The sequence below is a fragment of the Solea senegalensis genome, linkage group LG3, assembly GCF_019176455.1.
Source record: "Solea senegalensis isolate Sse05_10M linkage group LG3, IFAPA_SoseM_1, whole genome shotgun sequence".
Lineage (NCBI taxonomy): Eukaryota > Metazoa > Chordata > Actinopteri > Pleuronectiformes > Soleidae > Solea > Solea senegalensis.
Window position 1 is genome coordinate 5,188,719 of NC_058023.1, and position 14,089 is coordinate 5,202,807.

At 41.9% G+C, this 14,089-nt stretch overlaps 1 protein-coding gene across 1 annotated transcript; it reads right to left on the minus strand.

Annotated features, from left to right (window-relative positions):
- Positions 1-3,417: 3,417 nt before the first annotated feature.
- si:cabz01007802.1 lies at positions 3,418-14,015 on the minus strand. The gene is made up of 23 exons (XM_044021565.1): positions 13,917-14,015; positions 13,087-13,150; positions 12,961-13,005; positions 12,850-12,894; positions 12,680-12,736; positions 12,519-12,584; positions 11,872-11,931; positions 11,688-11,747; positions 10,713-10,775; positions 10,037-10,108; positions 9,843-9,905; positions 9,683-9,757; positions 9,015-9,074; positions 8,631-8,696; positions 8,381-8,452; positions 7,364-7,444; positions 7,204-7,251; positions 7,072-7,107; positions 5,395-5,472; positions 5,269-5,308; positions 4,993-5,038; positions 4,417-4,831; positions 3,418-4,066 (listed from the first exon to the last, which is right to left on the minus strand). The coding sequence occupies exons 2-23, from the start codon at positions 13,147-13,149 to the stop codon at positions 3,578-3,580; spliced, it is 2,100 nt and encodes a 699-aa protein (XP_043877500.1). The 5' UTR covers position 13,150; positions 13,917-14,015; the 3' UTR covers positions 3,418-3,577.
- Positions 14,016-14,089: the final 74 nt, after the last annotated feature.

The following is a 14,089-nucleotide window of genomic DNA, read 5'->3' on the forward strand; positions in this document are numbered from 1 at the left end:
CGTGGGAATTGTTGTCTTGTTTGGTTTCCCTGTTTGCTTGCACTATAAATAGGAACAGTTTCAGTGGCAGTACCAAAGCCAAAGATGGCTCAACACCGATATCGGTACGATACAATCTTTTCACGTCTTTCCAATTACTTCCGTTGTATAAAGTGCTTTGTACAGAGGATTTTCCGGCTTCCAAAGAAGAAATGATTTCAGTTTGAATGTCGGTGTTACTGCTATTTGTTTCATTTTTTTCAGGGACGCATTTATGTGATATTAAGGGTTGACAGAAGTTAGGTTTTGTCTCTTTTGTCTGGAAACTGTCCATTTCCCTGAATAGACGTATGGATTTCTGTGGAGTTAAGAGGTTGTATATTTTAATGCTGAAATGTCACATGTTATATCTTGAACTCGCGTGTGCTCATGATCACATCTAAGTTGGAACTGTTGTCGAGGGAAACTCCGTAGTTGATTATATACGGTGCTTAACAAATGTAATGGAGCCACACCCAAAGTCACAGCAGCCCTAAATTAACAGCACTGGTAATTATCCAAATCATTCTTTTATGTTTCTGTAATGATAAATACACCAGTGTGTAGAAGCCCTTTAACCTAAATGATTATATAATGCTAAAATATTGTTATTGTCATCCATGAATTCTCAATTTTTTTTGTTTTATAAAAAAGCCTGAAAAGATAATATAAAGCACATTATTTCTTGGTTAACATGTGAAATTATATTTCCATTTACTTGCATTCCTAAATAGAAAAATGAGTTTACATGTATGTATACAGTATGTATATGTACACATATACATATATTATGATTCACCGCCGTAACTGGCCCACTTTTTCTAATCAAGTGACTAATTTTATGCCCCTCCCTGGCCGAGCTATATCACCCAAGTTGACACGAAACTGGCGTCACACCTGTGACTGGGTATTGATACTCGGCCGGAGATCCGACGTCTAACAGAGCGCTACTCGTCACAAAACTTCCTGCTTGTTTTGTCGTGTTTGCTCAAGGCTGGTTTGAGTGGCGTATGAAGCAATAACAAAAAAATCCAGCACTGCCACATTGTCTGGAGTCTCTCTGTGGCAGATGCCGAGCAGAGTCGTGGCATCTTCGTATCCCGTCGCTCTGTTGACCTTACCAGGTTGCGATCACGCACTCGTCTTGGCAACCCGTCAACATCATCGAACCCGCCGGTCGGGTCCGACCTGTGGCTCATGTCGTTGGAATGGAATTCATACATTGACGCAAACAAATGTTTGAGACAAAAGGCAGTCGATGTGTTCCCCCCCCCCAGTATGCACCGGGTTGGCAGTTCAGAATCGCCAAGCTCAAACAAATAATGCAAGATGAATGTGATAAATTCCCCTCGGAGGTGTGTAATCTTGGCCTTTTTAAAAGGGGATTTGGGGACGTGTCAGCCGTGTTTTGACGGATGTCGTGAAGCTTAAAGATGCTTCTGTTTTATCAGCCCTCACTGACATAATGGGATTGGAAACATGCGCATATAATAATAACAACAACAAATAAATGTTGAATCTTAATAACAGGATAATAATAGTACTTGTATCTTGAACTATACAGACACAAGTTATAAAAGAGTCAAATCAGTACCACTAAAGTGCTATTTATGTCTAAATCTAAATGTCAGAGTCCAAATCTGTGTGCGTTTGTTAACAATACAAGAAATTCTGAAGCACGTCAGACTCAGTGACGCAAGAGAAAAGTAAACGGTGAATGATTTCACCACATCCTGATCGCCAAGGATCTGCGGAGTGTTTACTTCACCGACAACAACTGAACCACGGACACGTTCAAATATACGGATTCATCCGTGCGACGGTCAGAAATACATTCTCTAAATCGTATCCTACATGTTAAGTTGATTGAGAAAATAATGCATATGTTTGAAATGATTGTATCAAAGCACAATGTTTAAATTAGGGATTATTAATTTAATCATAAAAATTGTCATGACAGTTAGTAAAAGACTGTAAAAAGTAGAAGTTTTTTTTTGAAGATTTAAAAGCTTTACAAGACTAATTTAATCCTGAAATACCGACTCGATTATTGATAATGTCTTTTATCTTTCGTGATAATTTAGTGAAACATAGGCAAATGAGGATTTTTTTGTTTTGTTCTAGTTTTTTTTCCCAGACAGTAATTATATGGTCTCGGATGCGTAGTTTTGTTACCTGTGGCGACACTTCTGTGTTCACAAAGTTGTTGTGGCTATTTACCGCCTTTAAATTGGGTCGTGTTAATGGGGCTTTTTGTGCTTGGACTTGACTGAAAAAGTTGTTTTTTTTGTTTATGAATAGCGATCGTCATAATCTTTCATTTTTCATTAGATGGTTATTTCTTTCCTAGGCTTCTATCCGCACACACCTATAATGCTAATATTTGCACCAAAGGGCCATTTTCTCATGACTTGATCACATGACTTTTTTTTAACCCAGTAACCAACAGGCTGTTGAACTAGATTGCAAACTATTTCAGTTGCAATGATAAACCATAGGGTTTACTGAATGACAGTTATTTATATATATATATATATATACAGTCTATATATTCTGGCACCGTGCAGGTCGTCTTCAACATGTTGACAAGGTGCCGTGTGATTGGCTAATTAGATATTTGAGGGTGAGTGTGACTGACTGTTTGTTAGCTCTGTGATAACACCCAGGATAAGCCAGTAGGTAATGGATGGATATTTAGTGAAGGTAAATATCAGGTCACGCATTAAAGGTCGCCCCAGCGTGCAGCAGCACCAATTCCAGACTTGCTAGATATTTGCTTAAAGTCTGAGAAAACATGTAAAGAGAAAACCAAACAAACACTGAAGCAATAAAATGTCTTTTCTTCTCTTATGCAAAAGTTGTAATTTATTACTTCTTCTAACTTGGTCTTGCTTGACAATGCATCAGTTATTTAAAGAAGCAGTTGACGTCTCAATGGTCATAAAACATAAACTATTTGTTGCGTAGCGATAACTGTGTGGTGGCACGTCTCAAAGCACACGCCGTATTGACGTTATATTGCTGTCAAGTGAAATTCCATTGGGATAAATGTCACTGAACTTGCTGACCTTCTGTCTGACGTAAGATGAAGTCGTTAAGAATGAACAGCCCATCGTTTCCTTCCTTTGTTGAAGTTGCTGAAACATTTAGATTAGATTTGTGGTTGCAAATTCATTGGGTTTTAGCACCACAGGTTTTGTCAAATGTGTGTCGTTTACTTGCTCACAGGAGTGTTTTATAACTTTTGAAATGGCAGACGTTCAAGATCTAATTGACACGGAGGAATTAGTCAAGGTCGCCTGTCTGCATTTTTGTCTTTCATGTGTGTACTACTTTCTGATAGTAAGTCATCTGATCAAACTTTGTCTTCCTTATCACAAATGATGCACATAAAAGTAATAAGGAACAAGGAAAAACCTTTATTTGAAAAAAAAAACATTTAATAGCATAGTCACAATAAAATATGGTAACCTCTAGTGAAATAATTAAAATGACTACAACAATAAATATGCACTACAGCCGTCGGTGATTGATAAAAACTGGTGTTTTTCTGTCGTGGTCAATAATCCTCTTCAAGCTCCACAAGTTTCTTCAGATCAGACTTCAGTTGCTCTTCGTCCTCTTCTTCTTCTTCCACCTCCACCTCGATCCCGTCCATCGTTTTCTGCAGCTGCCCCTTGACGCTGTTGAGCTGGAGCAGCCCGTCCTGCAGGCTCTTGCAAACCTCGCGTATTTTAGCAGCAAACTCGGTCTTGGCTCCCTTCCTCAGCTCCATGGAGTCCTTTGCCAGGAAAAAGACGTCGAGAGCCAGGAAGAGGCCCGACATCACTCCGGTGGTGACGCTCATCACCTGCGCCGCTTTAGCCGCCCCGCCGGCAACGGTCAGGACTTGAACGGTGTTGATGAGGCTCTCGGTGTTGATCACCAAAGACTTGCCGGCCCGGCCGCCCTCCTTCATGACATGTTTGACGTTCTGGTTGAGGTGCTTCTTTGAGATGCTGTCGGCGTACTTCTCAAAGTCCCACTCCTCAAGCGTCTCCATACCGTCCTGTCAAGCAGAGAAAGAAAGGAGATTTTAGATTAGTCTTAAAGGGACCGTTTAATGGACTAACTGGTTCCGTGGCTGCCAGCGGAGAGAAAAAACGTTTAGCCCCTCACCTACTAAGTCTGCGATATCCTAAGAATGTTTTCGTCGTTTGACAGCACAAGCGTCAAATTCTTTTTTTCCAGCAGTTTCAAGCAAAAAAAGGCTTTTTATCTGGTGAGTCTTTTGTTTAGGTGGCAAAAATCAAGTAAAGGCTTATCCTAAAAAGTTATTACCTCATGTACTTTGTTTATGAAAGACCACGAGTCGAACTATGCGTTTGTGTCTGACGAGCTGAAAACCCGTCTTCTCACCTGCAGAAACTGCAGACACTCCTTGATGTCCCTCATCTCCTCCTCATAGTCCCGGATCATCTTCTCCACCTTTTTGCGGTCCGTCTTTGAATGGACCGTGTCCGTGATGTTGGCGGAGGCCGACGTCAGCCCACCCGCCGTGGCGACGCCGATCCCCACGGCCGTGACGATGAGCGACGTTCCTGCGGTGAACGGCGCCAAGATGAGGCCGGTGATGGTAGTGACGGACCCGGCGATGCTGGCCACGCCCCCGCCGACGCTGGCCGCAACAGTCTTCTTATGAAAATTGTCGGCCATGTCGGCCAAAGCCAAGAGTTCCAGGATGCGCTGCTGGAGCGAGGCGCCGCGCTGGTTGAAAAAACGGACAAAAAGACGAGCCGCCATGAAGACGCGGTCGGCCGCTTCTTCCACCACGCTGAGACGAGGAAACAAGAGGTACACGTGTTCATTTTTTTTCAATTTATATTGACCAATTCTCCTAAGTGGACATATTCTTCTAATTGACAGCTAGTAGTGTCCAAAGAGTGTGTAGTTTGTTTAAAAAAAAAACCCCATATATTTGTAATATTTACTCACTCTTCAGGTTCATCGTCCTGGTTTGTTGCGTTCCACTCGTCCCATCCTAACATAAAAACAAAAAACAACAACTGTGGTTTTCGCCCGAAGCGTTGTAGCGACGCATCGCGCCAATCATTCCCGCTTAGAATCTGTCCAAGATCAGTTTGGAACGGCACCTATTAAAAGCGACACTTTGACTCGGATCCCCCAACGGACGCAGAATAAAGCCAGTGGTTACAAGGTTACTAAAGCAGTTAATGTGGTACAGCTTGTAGGAAATACTATCGCGCATACCGTCAACTGTTCTCCACCATGCCAAGAGTCCTTCTTCATCCTGGAAAAGAACAAATTCGAACGACTTTAACGACACACCACCGGCATGACACGATGACGTCGCTACAAGACAATAGAATTCCATACGTCCAGAGGGTCCGGAGTTGTCCCTTCGAGGGGCACCGGCACTTCAGCCAGGCGTAGAGTCTCAACTTCAACGGCCTCCTGCAACAGAGACGCGACAACATCAGTCACTCGTCTTTGGACAGAATTTCTAAAGAGCCGTTAAACGGTTACTCGTTACACACGGGAGACAAAAGGACGCTCAACAGTTACTTAGCAGCAGAAGGACTTTCCCTCTGTTCCAGAATGCTAATAAACCGTTGTGGTTTGATAGCGAGGGTGCTTTTAAGCTACTAAACATTAACCAAGAGTTCACCTTAGCCTCCGATTACACGTCTATCTATGGGCTAAGTCTCACAGGGGTCACGGTGGGGGCTGATATCCCAGCTGACCTTGGGGCAATTCAAACCCAGTCCATGTAGGACACACTACTCACTAAGTTTTTCCTCCTGGTAAAGTCAACAAATCTGCAGACTCGGATGTTGGCTAACGGCAAGATTAGCACAAGTACGACGAGATAGATCTAAGGACTTTATGAGTCACGTCTTCCCAATTAGATAAAATATTTGAACCCACGTAAACCTGCTTATAAAAGAACCCGCTGCCGGTGCTGCACAGCACAGTCATACTTGCGATACAGGTTACAGAAGTGAGCGAAACGATCACAGTTGGGTATATTGAAGAACAGGGCGTGTCGCGCATAGCAGAGAGTCCGCGGATTAAACAGAAATGCCTGGAGGGTAAAAGATGGCCTCCAATCACAAACCGTTCAGGCCCGAATTCTTAGGTAAATACGCCTCACCCTTGCAGCAGAACAAAGGCCAAATGTGGTTTACTGTACAGAACGTCCAATTAGTTTAGGATCCAGCATGTTGCGATGCGCTGGGCGCGTCGCTGTAACTGATAATTTATCTGAAAACGAAACAAGAGATTGCCTCCATCAACGTGACTGGGCTTCATTGTACTGTACGAGCGTCAGCGGCAGTTGAACTGTAATTAAATGTGTCGCCGCGAAGCAATTTGACTGACTTTACCGGTGAAATGCTTAACAAAGGTCGGTTCAAACTAAAATGATATGAAATTGGGTTCAAGACACAACACTACAGTAACAGGAAACACACCTGCCAGCAGGAAATGGAAAACATAGTTTTTAGATTACAATCAAACATGTTTAGATAAAGAAACTTTGGCTAGGTCAGAAATTAAACAAACTTAATTAAACAAGACTTTCCTTTGAACTCACACCCTCCAAAAAAAAAAGAGACGCCCACGCGGCTTATTAAACAAACGGCAGGCTTTTATGTCCGCTGTTTAGCTAAAGCCACTGTGCAAACAACGCCACACGTGAGAATTCAATTTGGTCAAACACTGCCCGCCGAGCTGTCGTCAAATCGGCCCGTCCTTCATTGAAAACACAGAAGCGCTGAAAAACTACATTCACATCCCGTTGCGCTTCTCTAAATGTAATATGCGATTTTAAACATGTATCAATTCATTACTGTATCTTGATACAAAGCAGGATGAGCTGATAATAGTTGAAAACAAACAAACGCTGGATCAGATATCGGAACACAGATGCTTCACCGAGCACGCGTGGATGTATTTTCGGATAAAAGCAGGCAGAACGTCGAATGAGAGGCAGTTGCGGCCTTTTCTTTTTAATTTTTATGGACTCAAAAAAAGGCTTTCCATCCTACTAACCTCAGGTAACACGTCTCCCGATGCTGGTTCAGAACCCTGTGGAGCGAAACAAACAATAGTAAACATTCAGTAATCACTTGCAAACTGCAACATTCTAATAGTGACTAAAAGTTGAACCCCCAGGTGACGTACCTTTGAGCCAAACAGAGCCCGGGGCAGAATCCGCTTTATTCTGAAAGTCTTGCGATTGAAAAGGAAGGAGCGTCACTTACTTTAGTCACACTTTTAATTCACACGCTCCACTAACTCATTTAATTCCAATTCGACCGCGCCCAGCCCGCGCGTGACATACCGTGGTTCGCTTCTTTGGCGCCTCCACCGGTGCTGGATTCTTTACGTCGGAGCAGGTGTTGGAATCTACATACCAGGTAGACTAGTGACGGAGATTAAAAATAGTTTTACACAGTCTCACATGAGCGGTTTTAAAATAACATCAGACATGTACCGTTTGATTGGATTGCTTCCAAAAATATTAACTTGAGAAGCTGAAAACGGTTTCCTTATACGGCTTCATATAACAGAGAAGTCATTAAGACTGAATCTTTAGACTTTGTTGACAGGAACCAAAACCATTCATAATTGCAGGATTACAAAAAGAAGTCAGAATTCCACAAACAGCATGCATGGGACCTGCAGGCTCTCCCCTAGTGAAAACACTAGAAAAAAAAGGCTCACATAATAAAATACATCCATATGAGATGTTAAGAAAATGTGTCCCTGCTTTGTTTTCGCAGGAGACTGGAAACTGACCTCTCACTCTCCTGCACCAAATCCCATCAGGAGAACGCTCGTTTTTAGCTCACGGGAGACACGGGAGCTGCTGTTGTGCTAGTTCTGCTGCCTCGTCAGGCAAGTTTGTTCCTTTACTTCATTAAAGTTGAGCATGGAATTTCAAACACAAATGTCACCAAATAACACGTGTTAATCCACTGCTCCCGTGCGCCGTGATATAAAAATGGCTGATTTTCTCTGATGGGATTTGGTGCGGGGAGATGAGCAGATGAGCGGTTTACAAAACAACACAATCGTCAGTTCCTTTTCAGCCGATGAGATAAAGCGGTGAACACATTCTTAAGATGGCAAGCACCCCTATTGTTTTTCTGCCCCGCACCTTGTCGAATGCTTGTCATTCTTCCGACTAGACGGTTCAGTTTTACCTTACGGGTACCGTCAGTCCCTCCGTACGGCGGTAAAGGCAAAAAGAAAACAAGAACACAATAAGCTCTCTGTTAACGTTAACGACCGTGCTGAGCGGTCCGTCTGCGAGGTCAGACATGAGTGAGGCCATTACGTGTACTCTGTGGCTTACATGTCGCTCTATGGCACTGTCGTCCAGACTTTCAGAGCTGGACGAGTTCTCGCTGTGAAGGTCTTGAATTTCCTGATGAGGAAGAAGTGAAAGGAGGAAAAGGAAAGAGCTGCTCAGTCTTAGAACATTTAATATACATACATATGTGTGTGTGTGTATATGTATGTATCTATGTATGTATGTATGTATATATATATATATATATATATATATATATAAGTATAAAAACCACCGTGACCTTTGCCCGTACCTGCTTCTGGAGTAAGGAGCTCGCGTCGGGACCCACAGAGTCGGTCTGACAATCATCCACCGGCGTCTGCGTCGTAATATAAAACAGATAATCGTCAAGGTCACGGTCCAATTTACTGTATTTATATAGCACCTTTAAAAACAACCCCAAAGGGTTGCCCCAAAGTGCTTTAAAAAAATGCAATAGAAAGGTAAAAGTTGACAAATAAAAGGAGTAAAAACACACAATAATAAATGCAAAGACTTCAAACTTTAATTTGTTCAGAAACGCCTGCTTTCGCGCGCTGAGGCTAAAGTTGCATAGCCTTGCTTTAAATCAGGTTTTTCTAATCCAACTTTAAAAGTAAATAGAAAGTAAAGTAAACACTTTAATTTGATACAGAACCTGTGTGTGAGATTTAAAGGGGTTGACTTTCTGCATCATGCCTTTAAACATCCCCGGGTTCTGAAATAAAGAAAGAAAAGAAAAAGGTCAAATATCGGATGGCATGTGCACATCTTTCAATCCCATTATCAAACAGTGACAAAGTCAAATTTACATCAAAGGGGAATTAAAAGGGCAGTATGTATATATATATATATTTTTTTTTTTATTTATTTATTTATGTAGATTGGCGTCACTCAGAGTCTGGTCCTCTGGCACCATCTTGTGGTTAAAAGGAGAATGACGGTGGTGAAGGAGCTCTGGTCACAAATAGCTTTGAATGCTGATTTGGGCTTTAAATCCCCTGTATGACCTCAAAGCTTCTTTTTTTCTTCTTTGACAATTTTCTGACTCGTTATTGGCGAAATACCCAATCAATTAAATCGAGAAAATAAACAGATGATTAGATAATAGAATAGAAAGAATAATAAAGTTAATTGAATCCAACTTTTTCAATTCAGTGTTTTACCAATTCCAAAGTATTTGTACTACCTCTTAAGATTATGACAGAAAATACCTCGTTTGGAAAGTAGACTTGGCGCGTTTTAAGTAATGGCAGTTAATCTGATAGTTGAGGCTAATCCTGTAGTATAATCTCCACGTTCGGGTGGATGCCTGCGCACATTCACCTGCTTCTCTGGCAGATTATTGTTCTCTAAGCTTCCACTGCTGGAGGAGAGGTCACCGTGCAGAGGTCGAGAATCCTGAAAAACACCAAATCTGAGTTAAAAAGTAAAAGGAAGAAAATGAGAATATGAAATGAATCGCCGGGAGTTTTGTAGCTCGTACCTTTGGCTGCGAGGATTTGAACGGATTTACTTTCTGCATCATGCCCGTGATCATCCCTGGATTCTGAGTAATTCAGATATTAAAATTGGACAAGAATTCTTAATGACTTAATCCCATTACCGTATGATCGTACCACAAAGGAACACGTGTCAGTGGATTAAGTGGATTATGAAGCAGAACAAAACAAAATGTGCCTGTTTGGCCGGATTTTCTCTTCCAGTCTCTTGTGGATCTGCACAGTCTTCCCGAGGATCAGTCTTTGGCAACTAAATCAGAGAGAGAGAGCGAGAGAGAAAAAAAACAGCCTTACAGTTATTTTGTGGCCATTCGTCGTCATCGTCATTAACTACAACCAAAATTCCGAATGTGTTTTTGGCTTAATGTGCTCCAAAAAAGCTGTTTTCTTTGGTTTTTACCAAACTTCCTTTCTTAGGGGAAAAAGTGAAAGTAAGTAAGTCGCGTTTTTTCTGTAATAATTAAAAGAGGTTTTCTGATTTTTCAGCTTCTTAAATGTGAATATTTTCAGGTTTCGTTGCTCCAGATGACAAAGAAACCATTTACGGTTTGTGGACGAATCAAGAAAATAAAGGGGGAGAATTGTTAGTCGCAGCCATAATCCTTTGTCTTATTAGCCACGACTGTACGTTGCGTCTTTGCTGATGTTTAGAAATTCAAATTCATCAAGTTATCTTCCATCATCTCACTTGCACGTGAAAATAGAAACACAACAAACAATGAAGTTACGGCACGAGTTCAAACAATGCTATGGTGAGGGTTAAGAGGAAAGACAAAGTTTTGTTGCCATAGCGACCCAAGGGCACAGATCCAGTTATGGACATAGATTAGGCACGTTTGAAATGTTAGCGGTACCTGCTGTGCGGACGACTTGAAGGGGTTGACTTTCTGCATTACTCCTTTAAACACACCCGGGTTCTGAAATAACAACAACAACAGCTGATCATACAGTGCAGTGTCAGGTGTCATTTGAAATAAAAAAGAGCATTTCTTCTTTTTCACATTAAGAGAAAACTTTAAATGTGAATGTCTGTCTTTAAGGCTGACGTTAGTGTACTAAAACGTGTTTGGAGGGAAGACGGGGACGTTTATATTTATTTACCAACAAACAGCCTAACCTAACCTGATTAGCTTCTCCTCGACTCCTAGAAGTCGATCACATTCCAGTACACTTTACAATAAGGGTACATGAATTAATTAATAATAAAAACAACAACTCATACATTGTCTAAGGGGTTCTAACGCTGCTGGTTGTCGGTGTCTGTGGGAGTACTGAATCAGAATGACTCAACTAGAACGAAGCATTTCTTAGCCTTTGTTTTGCTGTAAAGTTGGTCATAAATCACCTTTTCTTTCCCTCATCACACTGTACCTTTATTAATGCTCCTCGTGACGAAATACTTGAAAAAGACAAATCTAGTGTCACTTAGGGAAGACGATTTTCAACTTTACAGACACAGTAAACCTGCTTTGAATGTGACTTTAACTGAATTAACTGTTGAGAAATGCAGCATTACTTAATGTACCCTTATTGTAAAGTGTACCGGCACAAGCACGCCGTCGTATCCACGAACCAGTCTGACACGGGCACTCGTTTACTGATAAACAACTAGGTAAGAGGTTGACTGTCGAAAGTCTACGCCTGCTTAGCTGCAGCTCTACCACTGGTCCATTCGATCCCAAAGACATTTAAACTTAATGGTGGAGGCAGCAACGCGTGTCTGTATGGAGTGTTAGGAGTATGTTTTTCTGCTTTTAAGATGTTAAATAACCTTATTTCCTTCTATTTCTAATGTGTGCAGAGGGAAATCCTCGCCTGTCATCACCCACCTGATTAGAGTCTGAAGCTGTGCTCTGCTCCAGTGACTCAGAGGACGGAGCTTTTGAAACCTGCACGAGGGAAGAAGAAAAAACAACAACGACAGCAACAAAAACAGGTAAGAGAACACCCCCGTTATCTGACTCCTAACATGTTATTAGAACAAATGAAACACGGGGACAATGCTGTGGTTACCTGGGAGGTCGATTTGAATGGGTTGACCTTCTGCATCACTCCCTTCAGTTTCCCAGGATTCTGAAACGCAAAGACAAGAGACTGAAAACATACGATTGCACACGGCTAAGAAGAAGAATTATTATTATTATTATAAAGCAAACACAAATGAAGTAAAGCGGAACGAAATAAAAGGAATAAAATGACCCAATAAGATCAAAGTCAAGCTGACGGCATAGAAACCACTCTGCGTGCGATTTGGTTTATCAAACTCGTAAAAGCATCTCTACTTTTTTCATTATTTATGGTTCATGCGTCTTAAAACCAACCGCAACGTTTGTTGCCAGCGTGTCCTTTGCAGAAATACGTTTTATTTTGTCCAATCAAGGCAACCAATGTTCAGTTTTCCCCAAGCTTCCTTTTTCCAACGAATTCACAGAGAGACCGCGATGTGATTGAATTGGCATGGCGCCTGACGTGCCGATGTGTTGTGATTTGCATCCGAGTAATTATCCGCACTGTCGCGCTCCCGCTGCGCAAAGGCCTTTCGAGGCGAGAACTCCGAGTGTCGCGTCGCCCGAGTTGACCGCGTTCCAGTTGAGAAGTCGGGAACCGAGAAGTTCAGCTAGTAAATAATAAAGCAAAGTAAGTGCTGCGTCCACTCTCACCTGTGTGGAGTCTGTTCCTTGTTCGAGTGACTCTGAAGAGGAAGTGTCGCTGACTCTGGGCGGAAGCTGAATAAATATAAGAAGCAGAAGTAAAAACCATGCGATCGTTAGTTTGTTTGTTTTTTTTACAATAGTAATTCTAATTCTAAATGTTTAAATACCGGCGGCGTCGACTTGAAAGGATTGACTTGCTGCATAACTCCCAGCACCCCGGTCCTCTGATGTGTCATTTGTTAAAAACATAAATTAATCACCGACTTTTGAGAAGTCATGTTTGATAAATAAATGAATAAATACGTCGATATCACACCGAGTCATGACTTGTTCTCACCTTTGTCTTTGGGTTTACTTCGTTTGTGACTTCATTGTTGTTGTCCTGCAACAAACAGCCTTAATTTGTGTGTTTGACTGTGTTCACATTTGCAGGTGAGAACATATTTACCAGTGAGGCTGGATTCAGGCCGTGTGTGATGGGGTTTTCCATCTCCTGGTGATGAACAATGACGTAAGTAAACGGCAACAAACACACACATGTACACCCAGTCATTCCACTAACTTTTCAACTCACCTCCTTGGTGGGTCTCGGTGGAACCGCAGGAGTTTGGACTTTTTCTCTTCTGAACATGTTCATGCTAAAAATGAAATACACATAAGTTTTTAAACATTCCAAGTGGCGAAGAGGCAACAGAAACGCGACCACGCAAAGCAAACTGAAAAGAAGTGTAAACATTGCAGTAGTTGACGCCGTAAAATACGCTAGCTCGACCACACACCAAACTCCATTCAAATATTAGTCGATTTAGGATTTGACGAAGTGTCGTACACAACCAAAAAGCTGTCAGGTGTAAAATGTGCGATTTTCCGAAGGTGTTTGTACTAGCTGACGAATTCGGCTAAAGTCATTCCCACATTACATGTTGTTTTGACGTGTTCTTTTCAATATACAGGGGCTGCCTTACGTAGCAGCGCCCATCCTTTTAGCCGAGTCACGTTAGGAGAGTAACGTAATAAAAGTTAAAATCTATTAGTAAAGGTGTCTTTATTTCGTAAATATTGACGAGACGAATTGTTCAATGGGATCAAAATTAGCCGTAACACGTCCTAGATACAACGCTCTATGAGAAGACGCAACTTTTAGAAGCAGAAGTCTCCAAAAGTGGCAGAAATTCGAACAGGGTTTGGTTTGTCACTGTCCCCGGACCGACAACACACTCGGTGGATGACAGTGTTTCGGTCACCGTGTACGAAACAATGTAACGAGCAGAGAGCTTACCTTATAATGCCGAGTCAGCAAAAAGTCGGGGAAAACAAAGGCACGTCGCAAAGCGACAACGCGTTCAAATGTAAACAAGCTGAGTGTTTTTACTTGCCCTTCATTTCAAACAAACACACACTCACTCAGGTGAGGCGTCAAACAGGTTTGGCAGAAAGTGAGGCGGATCCTGGCGGAGTAGAGTTGCAGTCAGGTGATTCTTTAACTGATTTGATTTCAGGGGGGGAAAGAAAGAAAAAAAAAAAAGAGAGGAACAATGAACAGAAGAGACCAAAGATAGCCACGAATAATTGGGGAA

Coding starts and splice junctions, on each gene's coding strand:
- si:cabz01007802.1 (XM_044021565.1), bottom strand. CDS start 13,149: ATGAACATGTTCAGAAGAGAAAAAGTCCAAACTCCTGCGGTTCCACCG. Junction 10,109..10,712: donor TCAAGTCGTCCGCACAGCAG/GTACCGCTAACA, acceptor TCTCTGATTTAG/TTGCCAAAGACTGATCCTCG. Junction 9,075..9,682: donor ATAATCTGCCAGAGAAGCAG/GTGAATGTGCGC, acceptor TCTTTATTTCAG/AACCCGGGGATGTTTAAAGG.